Source organism: Hemibagrus wyckioides, linkage group LG10 (assembly GCF_019097595.1).
Source record: "Hemibagrus wyckioides isolate EC202008001 linkage group LG10, SWU_Hwy_1.0, whole genome shotgun sequence".
Classification (NCBI taxonomy): domain Eukaryota; kingdom Metazoa; phylum Chordata; class Actinopteri; order Siluriformes; family Bagridae; genus Hemibagrus; species Hemibagrus wyckioides.
Window position 1 is genome coordinate 13350856 of NC_080719.1, and position 18036 is coordinate 13368891.

The 18036-nt window shown below is 39.2% G+C and overlaps 3 protein-coding genes across 6 annotated transcripts in view; 2 read left to right on the plus strand and 1 right to left on the minus strand.

Moving 5' to 3' along the window:
• Nucleotides 1-129: 129 nt before the first annotated feature.
• On the plus strand, nucleotides 130-2180 carry cep19 (centrosomal protein 19). 3 transcript variants are annotated; one of them, XM_058401052.1, is made up of 4 exons: nucleotides 147-243; nucleotides 364-421; nucleotides 716-872; nucleotides 1000-2180. In XM_058401052.1, the coding sequence occupies exons 3-4, from the start codon at nucleotides 743-745 to the stop codon at nucleotides 1350-1352; spliced, it is 483 nt and encodes a 160-aa protein (XP_058257035.1). In that variant the 5' UTR covers nucleotides 147-243; nucleotides 364-421; nucleotides 716-742; the 3' UTR covers nucleotides 1353-2180. The 3 variants fall into 3 exon arrangements, with proteins under 3 accessions (XP_058257034.1, XP_058257035.1, XP_058257036.1); XM_058401051.1 differs by lacking the exon at nucleotides 364-421 and having other exon boundaries at nucleotides 130-243; XM_058401053.1 differs by lacking the exon at nucleotides 364-421 and having other exon boundaries at nucleotides 152-221.
• A 45-nt stretch (nucleotides 2181-2225) lies between these two features.
• Nucleotides 2226-9339, minus strand: ing5a (inhibitor of growth family, member 5a). Its single transcript, XM_058401050.1, has 8 exons — nucleotides 9202-9339; nucleotides 8269-8340; nucleotides 7849-8015; nucleotides 6850-6961; nucleotides 4925-5024; nucleotides 4656-4791; nucleotides 3448-3509; nucleotides 2226-3350 (listed from the first exon to the last, which is right to left on the minus strand). Exons 1-8 carry the CDS (start codon nucleotides 9236-9238, stop codon nucleotides 3311-3313), a joined length of 726 nt encoding a protein of 241 aa, XP_058257033.1. The 5' UTR covers nucleotides 9239-9339; the 3' UTR covers nucleotides 2226-3310.
• A 2731-nt stretch (nucleotides 9340-12070) lies between these two features.
• Nucleotides 12071-18036, plus strand: part of impact (impact RWD domain protein) — a 45580-nt gene continuing 39614 nt past the window's right edge. For both annotated transcript variants that reach the window (XM_058401077.1, XM_058401076.1), the window contains exons 1-5: nucleotides 12071-12226; nucleotides 12340-12468; nucleotides 12667-12719; nucleotides 14303-14365; nucleotides 14826-14911. In XM_058401077.1, coding sequence (XP_058257060.1) covers nucleotides 12185-12226; nucleotides 12340-12468; nucleotides 12667-12719; nucleotides 14303-14365; nucleotides 14826-14911 — 373 coding nt within the window. In that variant the 5' untranslated portion in view covers nucleotides 12071-12184. The remainder of the gene's footprint in view (nucleotides 12227-12339; nucleotides 12469-12666; nucleotides 12720-14302; nucleotides 14366-14825; nucleotides 14912-18036) is intronic.

Here is an 18036-nt window from a genome sequence, read left to right on the forward strand (position 1 = left end):
ACTCAAACTAGTGCACTACATATCAAATAAGGAGTGATTTGGAATTTAGCCGTCATCGGTGTGTTAGTTCCGTGTTCGGTCATGGGTGACCATTAGATGGCGCTATCTCAGTAGTTATAGTTAGAAGAAGCAGAGGAAGAAGAAGAAGAAGACAGCGCCAACCAGAAGCGGTGGTGTGGATGTTCTGGTGTTTTCTGCTAAATTGCAGCTTAAGTTTTAAGGTGCGCTTCATAACAGCTATAGGTATGTAAACGAACATCCAGATTAATTTTCAGAATTATGATTTAGTTAGTTGTCTTCCAGTTGTACTTTCAAAAGGTGTTTCATCTAATGCAATTGGTTACTCTATTGCTATGGCAACAGCGTCGCATAAGTCCAGCTTCCTGCGAACGTTTTTCTGCTTTATTAATGATTAATCCAGGTTAGTTCATTACATTTAGTAATATACAACTGATGGCAAATAAAATGTCTGATCAGAGCAAAATGATAACTCCCTCCCTCCCATCCTTCCCTTCTTTCTTCCTCCCTCCCTTCATTCCTTCCTAGATTATTTCCTTCCTAACTCCCTCCCTACCTCCGTTCCATCCCATCCTTCCTTCCTCCCTTCCGTCCTTCTATCCTTACTTCCTTCTTTCCTACCTACAATAATTTGCATTAGACCAAGATACTACAACGATGCCAAATGCTGAAAAAAATGTATCCTCCCATCTTACAGGTGACAAGAATATTGTAGGCACAGATCATGCCTATAATAGCTAAAAGATGTGGGATTAAGTTTGATCCACCTTCAGTCATCCTCATATATGAAGATGAACATACAAACAAGTTGCGTAAAAGAGTAATTCCAGTGAGAAGCTTTTCACAATTCTCAGGTAACAGACTATCTTTCTTGTATTTGCTAACTCTATTGGTCAGACATTATTTAACAGACTTATCATTATTAAATGATTTATCTAGATTAAATATGAACATGTCTTTACATTTGGTCCACTCCTCCAGACTGCAGCAGGGCTGCAGAGAGACTGAAGCATCATTCCCGTCATGGACATTACCTGGACTCGGTCTCATTGGAGCAACTGGTGAGGTTGCACACAGTGCTCCGGGATCACCTGCGAGGTCTCAGTGTGGAGGAGAGTCTGAGAGAACAACGTCACTCTCACACACATGACGACGATCTCAACAAGCTCAGTGACGAAGAACTGAACCGTCGCAAAGCAGAAATGGACGTACTGTTTGAGCTCAACCGGCGCCACAAAGATGACCCAGACTTTGTATACGACCTCGAGGTGGAGTTTCCTGAAAACAGCGTACGGGAAACCTGCAGCTGGGACCACTCAGATGAAGAGTTTTGAAGAGTAGGTAGTGCTGCTGCCTCACAGCTCCAGGGTCCCTGGTTCCATCCTGATCTCGGCTTACTGCCTTCTGTAAAGTTTCACATATTTTCTCGGGGTTCTTCAGTTTCCTCTCACCTCCCAAAACCATGCCAGTAGGTGGCTAGTTAAATATTTATTTATATAATGTTTTTTTTTTTAATCATCTATTTCACATATCTATGTTAAATATTTGAACAAATAGCACAGTAAAACAAAACTGGACACTTTTAAATGAGAGCTACTGAACTGGACAGTATAAGACCACAGACAGGACTGTGCATATATTTCATGCTTCCATATTCAGGAAGGATATTTCATATCCTATAAGTTCTGTAAGTTGTATTTTTGTTGTAGAATAGTTTTGATAGATACTGACCACTGCAGACCGGGAACACCTCACAAGAGCTGCAGTTTTAGAGATGCTCTGATCCAGTGGTCTAGCCATCACAATTTTGCCATTGTCAAACTCGCTCAAATCCTTACACTTGCCCATTTTTCCTGCTTCTAACACATCAATTTTGAAGACAAAACGTTTACTTGCTGCCTAATATATCCCACCCACTAACAGGTGCCATGATGAGATAATCAGTGTTATTCACTTCCTGTCACTGCTCATAATGTTATGCCTGATCAGTGTATCTCAGTAAAATTAATATCTCACAATAAGACAATTTAATGCTACACTGCCTAATCAGACATTGACTCTCTTGTGTCAGCTCTTTTAAAACTTTTAAAGACCATGTTTTTTCCCCTGCTGAAAAACATGAACAGATGCAGTATTTCTACAAAAATGGGTCAGTCAAAAGCACAGGAACAGCAGCACAAACATTTAATAAATCCGGATTTTATGAAGTGAAATGAAAGAAGTGCCTGAAACCCTACACAAAAGGTGTAATAACTAATAAATCTAAACTTAAACCAGAAACTTTTCCAATTAGATTTTTAGTTCAGTTAAAAGTAGATAAAATCCATGCTGCAGACCATTTTCACACTTTGACCAGCGTGAGGACTGTAGGGATGTAATCATAAAAAAACACTTTGCTTCATTTACTTTACACTCATTTACAAAGTAATAAAGCATCTCATAAGGGTATTGATTCAGGGAATTAATTTATGATTGACATACAAACATCACAAATAACCCATCAAAGATGATTTGCATTTGCAGTTAAAAATGAAACACTAAATTCTTTATGGATTCTTTTCTTTTTGGTCCTCTTATTTCCGTGAGGAATAAGACACACGCATGGCCAGAGTATTCTTAATGAACAAAACGACATGGCAGGGCAGCTGACCCGAATCCTGGCGGAGGAAATGTCAGATTCTGCCAAAGCAGCAGATGATAGTACACACATAACACAGATAAGCTGGTGTTCATCTGGATGGAGTTACAGAAGTAGTCACGTCAAAATCTGAGCGCAAGTGAAATCACCTTTTTCCTCTAAAAGGTACAACATCCAGCAGGACAGCTGCAAGTGGCATCTTCGACATTTACAAATAAAATCTTTAACTTTTGCAGTGAATGTTTTTGTGCATTAACAACATTTCAGCAAAATGAAGAGCAAAGATTTGGTGCTTTGATTTCATATAGGAAGAAATCCTATGTTACTAATTCAGTAGAAGTGTGTACATATACACATTTAAGCTTTCACTTTCCATAGAAAATAAAAATAAAATAGGTACCGGATTACTTGCAGTACAATATTCAACTTTTTTTTTTTTTTTTGAATTAACAAAACGACACATTTTCAAGTACATTAAAAAATAAAGGTTTTGTTTCATTGTGACCCTCTTTTCCTTTATCATAGTCATATAGAAAGTGAGATATATATACTGTACATAATATCCTATTTTACCACATAGACAAAATACACATACATATATATATTATATATATATATGCATACAGTTATGTATAAAAGTCAGAGTTAGAAATCTTATTTTTTCTTCCGATCCTGGGTGCACCGCGGACAAAACCTAGAAAATGAAAAGTATTCATTAAAATAAGGATTTTTAAATGTAAAAGCTGTTGTGTATTTAAATCTTACTGGCTTATTATCAGATATTTACATACCATTTTCCTTTGGGCTTTGTTGTGAGATCCACACATGCGAAGTGAAACCATTCGATTGGACACTGTTAAAAAAGTTGAATAAATTGTTTTAGAGAAATAATTACTGATTATAGCCTACTACTAAGTAATTAAACTTAGGTTAGGAAAGTAATCAAGATGGGTTAGCTCACTTCCAAGTACAATTACAACCAAAAGTTGGTTATTTTCCTATAAAAATATATCCCAAAATATTTTATTTCTATCAGAATCAGAAAATTAACATTGCAACATTTTTTGTTATCGAATAACAGCATTTTTTTTCCTCCAATTGTTAAGCTTTAGATGATGTACACAGACCAGGCATAACATTATGACCACTTGCCTAATATTGTGTTGGTCCCCCTTTGCTGTCAAAACAGCCCTGACCGATCGAGGCATGGACTCCACTTTATCCCTGAAGGTGTACTGTGGTATTTGGCACCAAGATGTTAGCAGCAGATCTTTTAAGTCCTGTAAGTTGCGAGGTGGAGCCTCCATGAGCCACACCTTGCAACTTACAGGACTTAAAGGATCTGCCGCTAACAGGGCAGGATACTTTTGATAGATACTGACCACTGCAGACCGGGAACACCCCACACGAGCTGCAATTTTGGAGATGCTCTGATCCAGTGGTCTAACCATCACAATTTGGCCCTTGTCAAACTCGCTCAAATCCTTAGACCTTTCAATTTTTCCTGCCTCTAACACATCAACTTTGAGGACAAAATGTTCTCTTGCTCCCTAATATATCCCACCCACTAACAGGTACCATGAAGAGGAGATAATCAATGTTATTCACTTCACCTGTCAGTTCTTATAATGTTATGCCTGATTGGTGTAGATTGTCTGTAAATGAGTTGTTACTAAATAATAACATAAGAATGAGTGCATCAGCAGCTCTATAAACCTCTCTTTTAGAAGCTACTGTCAAAGATACTGTAATATCAACACCAGTTAGAATCACAGATTCAAAAGTGGTATAAATGGCATTTGTGTTCATGAGAATATTATCCTGAATCTGTGGAAAAATATTACTTTTGCCTTGAAATCTAGGGTCTGTGTCAGATAGACAAGCAGATCCCAGCCATAAATTAAAAGAATGTTTTTACCCATTTTATAAATATAATAAAATAATAAATAAGAGAACAATAAAAATAACTGAATGTTAAATAATAACTAATGAGGCATACATCAGGGTTGTCACATCCAATCATTTCTCCATATGACACTTGATGGCACAAACAGTATGTGGGCTCATTGGGGTCCACTGGCATATCCAGGACGTCTGATGGGTGCACTGGCAAGAGGGACTCCTGGAAATCAGGACTAGAAAAATACAAAATGGCAACCATAAGACTCTCTAAATAATCTGTTAAACTAAAAAAATGCTTATTAATGTTGACAGGAAAAAAAAACACCCTATGTGCTACAGATGATGAAATAATTCTTATCCTTAAACCTGTTTTTCATTTTTTTCTTTCGTGGTGAATCGTCATCTGAGCATTTTCTTCCTCTGCCTTTGGATCCTCGCTTATCCTTAAGCCCTCTGCCACCTCCTTCTACAAAAAAACAATCAAAAGAAACCAATCCCTTTAGATTAGGGGATTCAAGCATACAGTCCACAGGCTAGCCAGATAAGTGCTCAAATCGAGGCCATTAAATGAATGTAATATTTAAAATCTCTGGTCTAAATTAAAATGGAAAGAAAAAAACAATTAGTTTGTTATTTCACCAGGGGACAAAAAAGAGAGGGCCAGATCTCATATCACTGCTGCTAACAAAATGTGCTATTGGTAAGCATTTTACATATACACTCAGTGAGCACTTTACCAGTACTGGGTAGGGCCTCCCTTTGCTCTCAAAACATCCTCAGTTCCTTGTGGCATGCATTCCACAAGATGTTGGAAATATTCCACTATATCAGAAGAAAGGGAATACTCAAATAGTCTGTGGCAATAATCAGCAATAATACTCAAATAGTTTGTGGCAGACAAGGAATAACTGACTGATATGTCCGACACCAACAATCATGCCACAGTCAAAATTACTGCAGTCACAGCCCTTTTTGATAGTTGATGTGAACATTACTTGCATTATGCATAAATGTGTAATTGTTTCTAATAAAGTACTCAGTGTGTGAAATTCCAATGAAATGCATTTAATGTCCAAGGTCTTAACGCTACAAAATGTGGAACAGTTCAAGAGAGCACTGTATGATCTGTTCATGTGGTTTGTTGGTGATATACTGTATATTCAATCTGTTTTTTGCACTCACTTTCAGATAACACTCATAAATGATCATGAGAAGTTGCTGATCTGTTTGTATAAGTGTAATGTGGCCCAGTACCCAGAATGAGTAGGACACATATTGTGTGTTTAAAAAAATAAAAAAAAAAAAAAAAATCATATTAGGATTTGTTTTATATAATTAAATTGTATACATGAAGTGGCAAAAATCAATTCAGGCTTTAACAATACTTCTTCAGACTCGGATCAAATGTGAGCATTTGCTTCTTGCATAGAATTATTCGATGCCAAACCTTTAGCAAACTTGTCATTTGTGGTTGAAAAAAAAATGCATAATGTAGAGGTTGGTGCAGAGAAATTAAAACCACAAAGCCTTTTTCATCAAATCATTCTTCACAAAAATTGCTGCGTCTGGATGAAAAGTACAATCTGCACACAATATTCAATATGCCAGCCAACTCTGGGGAAACAGTTCAGCCAAAAATAAAATTTTCCACTTAGCCCAGTGTAGTCGATCAGCCAAGACATGATTAATGTCTAAAGCCTGCATCTTAGTAGCCTCAAACCCTCTCAAGTATGCTTACAATTTGCTTATGAATACTTTTCCTTAAAGAGTGACAAATAGCTACATTGGAATCACTTAATCCATTAAAAACTAGTTTATGGAGAAATTTGATATTTGAATTTTTTATATTTTAGAAAATTATATAGGGAGTATATTACTGAGACATGCTTAGAAAGGTCTTTTGAGCTGTGGGTAATGACTTAGACAAGCAGTTTGTTTGATACTAAACTGGTAGCTGTAACATTGCCTAGACAATTCTAATGATGCACACCTCACACAACACATGCATCTTGGCTGATTCGTGTTGAAAAGAAACTTGTAAAAGTAACTTTTGGTTGATCCATTTCTTTTAAATTTGAAACAAAATAACCACAGATTAAAGTGGAGTTTATATTCATAAATTTGTATTTGAGGCATTGACAAAAGTTCACATCACTAGGACTTTTCAGACGATTTGAAATATGCTATATTCACTTCCCCAAAACAGGAAAGCTGGGTCTAATCAGGGGTACAACATGCACATGTCACATCATTTACAGGAAATCATACAAGCTGCTGTTCTAAAGTCTTACTTTTTAGTGCTCTACTCTCAGGACTCTCATAACCACTGACATCCAGCTTCTCTTTTAGCTCATTTTCAAAGCGGGCCAAGTCTGCGTCCAGCCTTCGGATGTGCTTGTCAACCTAAAAAGCATTGAGAATCCAGACAGAATGTTTTTAAGCCACTACTGGTTTTACTGCAAAAATCATGTTAATAAATTCGATAAAACATGTATTAAATCCAAGACAATCAAACTTAGTGGATTTTTATGTGTTTGGAGGTACATTATATTGCCAAAGGTTTTGGGACACCCCTCCAAATCATTGAATTGAGGGGTTGGGCTTGGCCTCTTAGTTCCAGTGAAAGGAACTCTTAATGCTTTATTGGACAATTTCATGTACCCAACTTTGTGTGAACAGTTTGGGGATGACCCCTTCTTGTTCCAATATGACTACACACCAGTGCACAAAGCAAGGTCCATAAAGACATGGATGAGTGAGTTTGGTGTGGAGGAACTTGACTGACCTGCACAGAGTCCTGACCTCAACCCGATAGAACCCCTTTCGGATGAATTAGAGCGGAGACTGCGAGCCATTCCAAAACTGGGACGTCTGCCTTTACATACACATGAATTTAATATAGAGTTGGCCCAACCTTTGGAGCTATAACAGCTTCAACTCTTCTGGGAAGGCTTTCCACAAGGTTTAAGTGTGTTTATGGGAATTTTTTTTACCATTCCTCTAGAACTGCATTTGTTCCTCCACACCAAACTCACTCATCCATGTCATGGTGTGCAGTCATGTTGAAACAGAAGGGGCCATCCCCAAACTGTTCCCACAAAGTTGAGAGCATGAAATTGTCCAAAATGTCTTGGTATGCTGAAGTACTAAGAGTTCCTTTCACTTGAACTATAAAGGGCCAAGCCTAATCCCTGAATTCAATGATTTGGAGGGTTGTCCCAAAACTTTTGGCAATATGGTGTACATTGCTCAATTTTGGGGGGAAAAAAGGGTTATATACATTGACTAACCATTTCATAAGTCTGCATGGCAAGCTGCACTTTGTCATCACTGTATTCTTTACATTTGCTGTAGGCGCTCTGAATCTTCTGCAGATGTTCCACCCTCTGCTCAGACGCGAGGTTCCGGACATTTGTGATGTACTCTTCAGCAAGCTTATCAATCTCTCCCTTCTTTTCTGCCGGGTTAATGGAAAACATTGATTCAAAAAACACCACCACCACCAATATGGAGCAACATGAAATTTGGTTTATATCTATAAACAGCTTTAGTTATTACTGTGAGGTTGATTTAAACAGGACTGCTATTAGTGAGCAACTCGTCAAACAAAATTAACAACTGAAATCTAATTACATGATAGCATCTCCCCTAAGTAAATTTCATTCAGTTTGGTGATGCATTAAGATTGCTGGACACGTGTCTTTACTTACCTTCTGTCCTGTTATCCAGCTCCCGCATCAGGGTGAAGTTCCTCTGTAGTTCACATGGCAAATTTTCAATGCCTGGAAAATATTTCTGTTTTATTAAAAATTGTAATGGCACTGTATAACATCACACTTATAATCTTTCTATCCTACATACACTGTAGGGCCAAAGTTTTCCCAGTCCCAGCTCAGGCATTTACAGCCACTTTCACAGCTTCAGTGTTATTGTTTTGTTTTTTTTCCTTCACTTATTTCTTTTTTTTCCCTACACTTATATTTTTACCTAATGAGAGTTTTGTTAACAAGCTAATGAGAAAGTTGTTACAGCGTACAAACAGACTAAAACAATGTAAAAATCTGGCATAAACCTGAGCTAGTTGTGGCAGAGGCACAGCTGTTGTGTTTACAGCTGACTTAGCTAGCTAGTTGGAAGTTGGCCAATTTTATTTGGCCAATTGTAAAAATGTTGCTGTCTGTAATTGTTCCAACTCGAACTTTCTTCAATAAAATAATATTATTCATGGAAAAAAAAATTCATATTAAATATTGCACTACTTAAGTGACAGCTTTGCTATGTTTGTTTTCCAGCCAGGTAGCTAGCTAGCGAACGCCGCAAAACTTTCATATTGGCTGGCTAGCTGCAAAGCTAACACGCTATAAAATTCCGTTAGCGAACCCTTCGCCTGTCAGCTCTCAGGTGGTTTTCGTCATTAGCTAGTTTATCATGTTCATGTATTTAGAGACATTTACTAACACGACAGATATTTAAATATGACCAGGCCAGGCTTATAGTTAGCGTAGCTTAGCTCGAATGAGACGCCTGCGATACGAAGCCACCAAAAGCCCTCATGAGCGCCAGATGTTTTTTTTGTTTTTTTCCCCTTAAATACAGAAAACACAGATTCTGTCACTAACCCTAACCGAACCGCTTATACTCACTGTCGAGATAGTGTTCGAGGTATATCGCCGTCGCCATTTTTATCAACCTTCAGGTTTTAAATGTAGCTTGTGTTGTTTTTTTTTCTGTCAGCGCCAGCGCGCATGAAATAGAACAACATTGGTATACGATTAATTATTCAGGAGGTTCTTTATTTTCATTGGACAAGAAGCTTCTGCTTTGCATACTCCTCTCTGATTGGATATTATTTGGGCTTGGCTTATTTCTTATACATTAATGTTAAAAAAATACAAGGCCAATTTATTCGGTATACCGTCAATATACATTATATGGCCAAAAGTTTATGGAGCTCCGACCATTACACATACAGCTCTGGAAAAAAAAAGAGACCACTGCCACTTTAATTGTTATTAAAGCTCTGCAAATACAGCATGATCTTGGGTTATTTTGATGTGTTGTCATTTCCTTTAAATATACACTCTAAATAACAATAGTTATATGTTGAATTCAGGAGAAATATTGTCAGCAGTTCACAAAAAATGAAACAAAACTCACCAATACATGCACCTGTAAGAAAAAAAACATAAGAAACTGATTATTTTGCAGTGGTCTCTCTTTTTTTTTTCCAAAGGTGTATATGTGCTTTTTGAACATCTTAATTGTCTTGTCTTTGCACCCGGTTGCACACGTAACACTCTATGTATCTAGGACAAACTTTCTCTCCCTAGCTCTGTGTTGTTATTTTCGGTTCTATAGCTATATGTTATATGTTGTCTGTATGGCAGCAGGGTCCTGGAGAAATGTTGTTTCATTTCACTATGTACTGCATCAGCTATATGTGGTTGAATTGACAATAAAGCTATTGGACTTGAATTCATATTTAGTCCCCCTGTGCTATGATAATAATATCCACACTTCTGGGAAGGGTTTCCACTAGGATGCTCAACTTTTGGAGCATGGTTGTACTCATTCAGCTACAAAAGCATTCGTGAAATCAAGCACTGATGGTATGGAGTCAGCATTCTAGTTCAGTTCATCTTAGTACTGTTCACTCGGGGCTCTGAGAGTGGCTTTCTTCCACACCAACCTTATCAAACCAAATTACCTTGTTTGGGCCCCTAAATTTCAGTGAAGGTCAAATGTAATGCTACAGCATACAAAGATTATTAATACCATTGAAATACATATGTGTTCCAAATTTGTGGCAACAGTTTCTGCAGGGAATGCATACATGCGATGATCAGGTGTCCAAAAAACATTTGGCTGCAGAGTATAGTTATGACATAGTATTGCTATTGCTACAGTGCTAACACATTTTTTCAACCCCACTTCTATCTTATTTATCAGTGGAAAGAGATCAGAATCATCACAGACCATATATGTGTCATCCTGGGAAATTTTTTATATCATATTAATTGCATAGGTGGCACGGTGGCTTAGTGGTTAGCATGTTCACCTCACACCTCCAGTGTACTGGGCTCAAGTCTTGCTCCCGCTCTGTGTGTGTGTGTGTGTGGAGTTTGCATGTTCTCCCCATGCTTGGTGGGTTTCTTCCCACAGTCCAAAGACATGCTTCTAGGATGATTGGAGTCTCTAAATTGCCTGTAGTGTGAGAGTGTGCATGTGCCCTGTGATGGGTTGGTACTCTGTCCAGGGTGTATCCTGCCTTGATGTCCGATGACGCCTGAGATAGGCACAGGCTCCCTGTGACCTGAGTATAGGTTGGATAAGCAGTACAGACAATGAAATGAAATGGGGGAAAAAAAAATTAATCACATACCAGTGTTGTTTTGCCGCTGGCAGAAAAGAAAACAAGCTACATTATTAATTTTTACATTTTAAGCAACAGGTTGATAATAATAGTGATATATATATACCTCGAGCACTATCTTGACAGCGAGAAAGACAGAAAGAAACAAACAATATGTTTTTCTCTTTTTTTAGGAAAAAACATCTGGAGCTTATGAGGACTTTTGGTGGCTTCACATCGCAGCTGCACAAGGTGACATTTCTGCTGATTCAACCACTTTCAATAAGCGCAATTTCCACTACCCTGGTCAGGGTAGTGTGAATGAATCCAGAGCCTGTAGTTTACCACATGGTTACTATCAGTGGGGAGTTTTCTCAGGGCTTTCTGGTTTCTTCCTACCACCCCAAAATGTGCTTGTAGGAGGATTGGCAAAGACAAATTGCTCTTATGTGTGATGTATGAATGTGTGTGAGCATTGTGCCCTGTGATGGACTGGTGTCTCATCCAGGGGGTATTCATGCCTCATGTCCAGCATGTCCTGGACATACTCCAGATCCACTGTGGCATTGACCAGGATGGTTTCCTACTCCCTGGTATCTTGATTTTTTTTAACTACCCAGTTGGTGGCTTATCTGTGGTAACTTTGTTCAGCAAAAATACTTTGCGTTGTGTTTGTTATAAAATCTATTTAAATGAAGGTAGAAGCTTTTATTGCACTAATATTATTGTACCTACAGGGTCTGTGATGTTTAATCTATTATGTATGTCTACCAATGTGTGTTCACAGTTACCTACTGACCCTAAACTAACCAATAAAGTGCTCAAAGTACATTAACAAATAGTCTAGAAAGTACAGGAGAGTACGTGCAAGTACACGTCACAACCCACGTGAGCAAGCTCGAGTCAGATCCCGGAAATGTTGGGTGGCACGTGCTCTTTGGGCGTGAAAAAAAAAAAAATCGAGAAAAAATAAAAAGCAAATTTCAGTAAAGACTGGCGACAGAAATACGAGAAAAGAAACTACAGACAAAATGTACATTTATTTTCACAAGAGAACGAGTTGGAATCACTTCCCGGGTCGCTGTTATTGATATCGGTTCAATCTCAAATGTTTCCCTGTGGTCTGTGTATAGCACTACATAGGGTACACTTTCTTATCCTATGTAGTGCACTTATGTAGGGCGTATAGAGTTGTTTGGGATTTAATCGGGGTGTCTAATTTGCTAGCAGACCTGAATGTTCTCATTACACAGGCAACAATGTGTTTAAAATAAATGGACAAGACTACAGATGATGCCTGTGATCTGCAGCGACAGGTCAGGTCATCATATGGTGAACTCTGAAATGAAACATATATATATATATATTATTTGTTGTAAACGTGTTGGAAAGTTGTTCATCTTCGACAACTTTTATTTCACTTTATTAGGTTGAAGAAATCGAAGCACTTTCCTCTATTTATGGGGACGAGTGGTGTGTGATCGACGAGGCGTCCAGGGTCTTTTGCATTAAAATATCAGATGATATTTCTGAACCCAAATGTTCAGTTTGTTTACAGGTAAACTAAACAGTTGTGTCATGTCAGTCAGTCTATATTGTCAATCCTGCTGTCAAAGACAGTGATGTAATGTTATGAATTGAATATAATTCCCTCAGACTCACTGACTGCATTACACTACCACTGAACACTATACAAGCGTATAACACAACATACATGTTATTGTTTATGAGCTCTTTAACTCTTTGCCTTTAAAAGATCATACTACCTGAAGACTACCCAAGCTCCTCCCCTCCAATATACCAAATAAAGTAAGTACCCTGTCTTTCTGTGCCAACAAAATAAACTTTGGTTCATTTTAGAAACATTTTATATATACACTGATGAGCCATAACATTATGACATTATGACCTTATTATGATCTGGTCCCCCTTTTGCTGCCAAAACAGCCCTGACCCATCAAGGCATGGACTCCACCAGATCCCTAAAGGTGTGCTTTGGTATCTGGCACCAAGATGTTAGCAGCAGATCCTTTAAGTCCTGTAAGTTGCAAGGTGGATTGGACTTGTTTGTCACACAGACGTTCGATTGGATTGAGATCTGGGGAATTTGGAGGCCAAGTCAACACCTCAAACTCGTTGTTGTGCTCATCAAACCATTCCTGAACTATTTTTGGCGCATTATCCTGCTGAAAGAGGCCACAGCCATCAGGGAATACTGTTTCCATGAAAGGGTATAACACTCAGTACATGGTCTGCAACAATGCTTAGGTAGGTAGTATGTGCCAAAGTTACATCCACATGGATGGCAGGACTCAAGGTTTCCCAGCAGAACATTGCCCAAAGCATGACACTTCCTCTGCCGGCTTGCCTTCTTCCCAGAGTGCGTCCTGGTGCCATGTATTCCCTTGGTAAGTGACGCACATGCACCTGGCCATCCACCTGATGTAAAGGAAAACGTGATTCATCAGACCAGGCCACCTTCTTCCATTGCTCCGTGGTCATGTGCCCATTGTTGGCGCTTTTGGCGGTGCACAGGGGTCAGCATGGGCACCCTGACTGGTCTGCGGCTATGCAGCCACATGCACAGCAAATTGTGATGCACTGTGTATTCTGACAACTTTCAATCAGAACCAGCAATAACCTTTTTTAGCAATTTGAGCAACAGTAGCTCGTCTGTTAGATCGGACAACACGGGGCTGCCTTCGCTCCCCACATGCATCAGTGAGCCTTGCCCCTCCCATGACCCTGTCACAGGTTCACCACTGTTCCTTCCTTGTACCACTTTTGATAGATACTGACCACTGCAGAGCGGGAATGCCCCACAAGAGCTGCAGTTTTGGAGATGCTCTGCTCCAGTGGTCTAGCCATCACAATTTGGTCCTTGTCAAACTCGCTCAAATCTTTACTCTTGTCCATTTTTCTGCTTCTAACACCTCTACCTTGAGGACAAAATGTTCACTTGCTGCCTAATATATCCCACCCACAGGTGCCATGATTAGGAGATAATCAGTGTTATTCACTTCACCTGTCACTGCTCATAATGTTATGGCTGATCGGTGTATACACAAACACACACACACTTCCTGCAAATGCATGTATGCATTGTATATTAATTAGCTGTCTGGTAATTACAGTCTGAACTTAAGGGGCATTTCAGTAATTTGCTGCAATAGAACTGCTGCTGATTGTCAGTGGATTTTATTTAGTTGCGTTTACTGAAAGAGCTTAAGGAAAGTTATTGTCCTCAGCAAATAATTCCTCTAAATCCTTGCATAATCATTAGTCATTTGTGTGAATCAAAATGTATTCACCACTAATTAAACTGGTAACGAGTGATTCATTTGTGAGGGTAGGTTTCATTGCATCATGTTTTTGTTTTGTTGTCTTTCCAGCGCTGCATGGTTAAGAGGTCCAGACAGAATCACATTGTCAAACAGCCTCGAGGAAATCTATCTGTAAGTCTAACTGTATCTCTCACAGCTATGCTGATAGGTCTACAAAAAATCTGTGAGCTTAATATTTCTAAAGAATGAAACATTTCATTTGGAAAACAATCAGCAGGAGGATGGTGTGATGAAGTGCAATAAAAGCTGATTATCTTCCAATAACAACACATCCCTGAATTGTTAGTCTCATTCTCTTAGTAATTTGCCAGTAATTATTTAATAAAGAATGACATGGTTTTTAATCCACTTATCATTAGATTTAATGCTGTAGAATATTAACAAAACATGTTATAGCAGCTAAAATTAGTTGCTTTTTCTTAAGGAAAAAAATGCAGCTTGCCTTGTTAATGTCATGTTACAAATCACTGATACTCATTACACATTAAAATTATTACAGCTTATTACAGTTGTTTAATCATAATATTATTTATGATGGTACGGTTATAACCTGGATGTTATATCATGGCAGGGAAAATCCTGGCGAGAGCATCCTGTACCTGTGGGTGGAGAAAATTCGAGAATTCCTGGTAGACAGACCGCAAAATGCAAACGCAGGTAAAGCCAGAGCACATATGTGCCTCTGGGTTCATAAAAATATCCTGTTATTATAACCAGTGTAATCCAGTATACGTCTGTACATAATGTTTCTAACTATTCAAATTTGTTCAATGCAAAATTATTTGTATATGTTCAGTCAGTTGTGTCAAGAAAAGAAAGCTATAATGTCTTCTGTTACACCCTTACTTGATTGTAATGGAGTATAATATCCTGAAATGCAGTTATCGTTCTTGTGTGTCTGAGAGAACATGGTGTGCTGTGTGTGAGTCACTGGACTCTCCTGATATAGATTTTAATGCTATGAGCAGCGACTCTTTTATCTGAGAATTACAGTGTTGACGCAGGAGCTTTGAGATAGCTCGGAAAACGAAGAGAGAAAGAACGTGTTATCTTAAACAGATGTGTGCGGCTATCAAGATTGTGGACATACACTATATTGCCAAAAGTATTCGCTCACCTGCCTTGACTCGCATATGAACTTAAGTGACATCCCATTCCTAATCCATAGGGTTCAATATGACGTCGGTCCACGCTTTGCAGCTATAACAGCTTCAACTCTTCTGGGAAGGCTGTCCACAAGGTTTAGGAGTGTGTTTATGGGAATTTTTGACCATTCTTCCAGAAGCGCATTTGTGAGGTCACACACTGATGTTGGACGAGAAGGCCTGGCTCTCAGTCTCCGCTCTAATTCATCCCAAAGGTGTTCTATCGGGTTGAGGTCAGGACTCTGTGCAGGCCAGTCAAGTTCATCCACACCAGACATCCATGTCTTTATGGACCTTGCTTTGGTCACTGGTGCACAGTCATGTTGGAAGAGGAAGGGGCCAGCTCCAAACTGTTCCCACAAAGTTGGGAGCATGGAATTGTCCAAAATGTCTTGGTATGCTGAAGCATTCAGAGTTCCTTTCACTGGAACTAAGGGGCCAGACCAACCCCTGAAAAACAACCCCACACCATAATCCCCCCTCCACCAAACTTTACACTTGGCACAGTGCAGTCAGACAAGTACCGTTCTCCTGGCAACCGCCAAACCCAGACTCGTCCATCAGATTGCCAGATGGAGAAGCACGATTCGTCACTCCAGAGAACGCATCTCCACTGCTCTAGAGTCCAGTGGCGGCGTGCTTTACACCACTGCATCTGACGCTTTGCATTGCACTTGGTGATGTATGGCTTGGATGCAGCTGCTCGGCCATGGAAACCCATTCCATGAAGCTCTCTGTGCACTGTTCTTGAGCTAATCTGAAGGCCACATGAAGTTTGGAGGTCTGTAGCGATTGACTCTGCAGAAAGTTGGCGACCTCTTCGCACTATGCGCCTCAGCATCCGCTGACCCCACTCCGTCAGTTTACGTGGCCTACCACTTCGTGGCTGAGTTGCTGTCGTTCCCAAACACTTCCACGTTCTTATAATACAGCTGACAGTTGACTGTGGAATATTTAGGAGCGAGGAAATTTCACGACTGTATTTGTTGCACAGGTGGCATCCTATCACAGTTCCACGCTGGAATTCACTGAGCTCCTGAGAGCGACCCATTCTTTCACAAATGTTTGTAAAAATAGTCTGCATGCCTAGGTGCTTGATTTTATACACCTGTGGCCATGGAAGTGATTGGAACACCTGATTCTGATTATTTGGATGGGTGAGCGAATACTTTTGGCAATATAGTGTATGTGTGTTCAGTGATGAGTGGCTTCACAATGTACACATGCTCAAGTGAAAATTCCATGCATGTACCATACATCATTTTAGTGCTCAGTGCCAAATTGTTGCTATTTCTTAGTATTTGACAGAAAATGTACACTTCCTGTATATTGTTTTTACATTAATATATATTAATATACAGTATATTGACATCACTGAATCATTTCCCCCATAAAAACAATATGTATGAAATATTGTGGTTACAAGTAACTCTTAGACAATGGCGCTGGACACTGTCGACTGCTTCACGCTTGTTACAAGAAAAATGGGGGTTTGTTAGAATCAGGTTTAACACATTTTGTGTTCTATGCAAGAAGCAAATGCTCACATTTGAGCCGAGACGGAGGCATTATTGTTCAAGGCTGAAGGGTTTTTTGCTGCTTCATGTATACAATTTAATTACACACATTTGTGCAACTCCACTCCATGTGCGATTCTCGCCCAGCTGTCTGAGTACTGCTTAAATGTAGTTATGTCTGAGTTCTACTACTGAACTACTCTACATACTGATGTGTACAATTTCTGTGTTAAAGATGTATCTTAAATCTTCATGCTCAGAAAAAAGCTTAAATGTCTTTTGTGGTCTTTGGATGCAAGATTCGCTCTAAAGAGTCTAATTCCAGGCCCAGGCCATTCATAGTTTCAAATAGTCCATATTATAGACCCTTCCTGACTTCATTGTTGTACTTCTTAATCCTGATCCTGAATTAAAAGCAGTGCTTTTAATGGAAAAAGACAGCTTCTTAGTATAAACCCTACAGAGAATTATCTTGTGTTTCAAAGGTCTTTGTTTTGATGGTTCATGTCTCACCTCTGTGTGAGGGCTCAGTGATGGTGATGGATCACTGATGAATGAGTGGCCTATCTTAATGGAACGGACATCTGTAGTGGTCCGTGAGAGAGGTCAGTTATGAGTAATAACACTCAACTTGTGTTTCTGCTGTCCTCCTCCGTCACTCAGTGGCGTACATCGATCGAACGAGATGATCTTTTTCCTTTGAGTTTTACACTAGGTGTCAGTGTTTTGTTATAAATTGGGTTTCACTCGCTGTGGCTCAACTTTCTTATGTGAAGGATATTATTTGCTTCGCTGAGTTGTCTCATACCCATCTTAAAGTGTATAATGGAATCAGCCAGTGCTCTAAACACAGATAGCACACACAGTCAGTGTGAGTTCACCTGCTCTCCTGACGCTGGCTTTGGTTAGCTGACTTGGCACATCTACTTTGGCCTGGTGGGCCATTTTATTGGATGTTTTGTATTCTGAGCTGTGGATTGGTGCTTGCATGGAATTGGAACTATTTATGTCCAAGTCTCATCTGTGTTTGTGAATGTCAACTGGATAGTAAAGATTTGCACCTAAGAGCTGCTGCTGTAATCAACACAGCTGTCCTGTGGTTATCCTAGGACACCTAGTC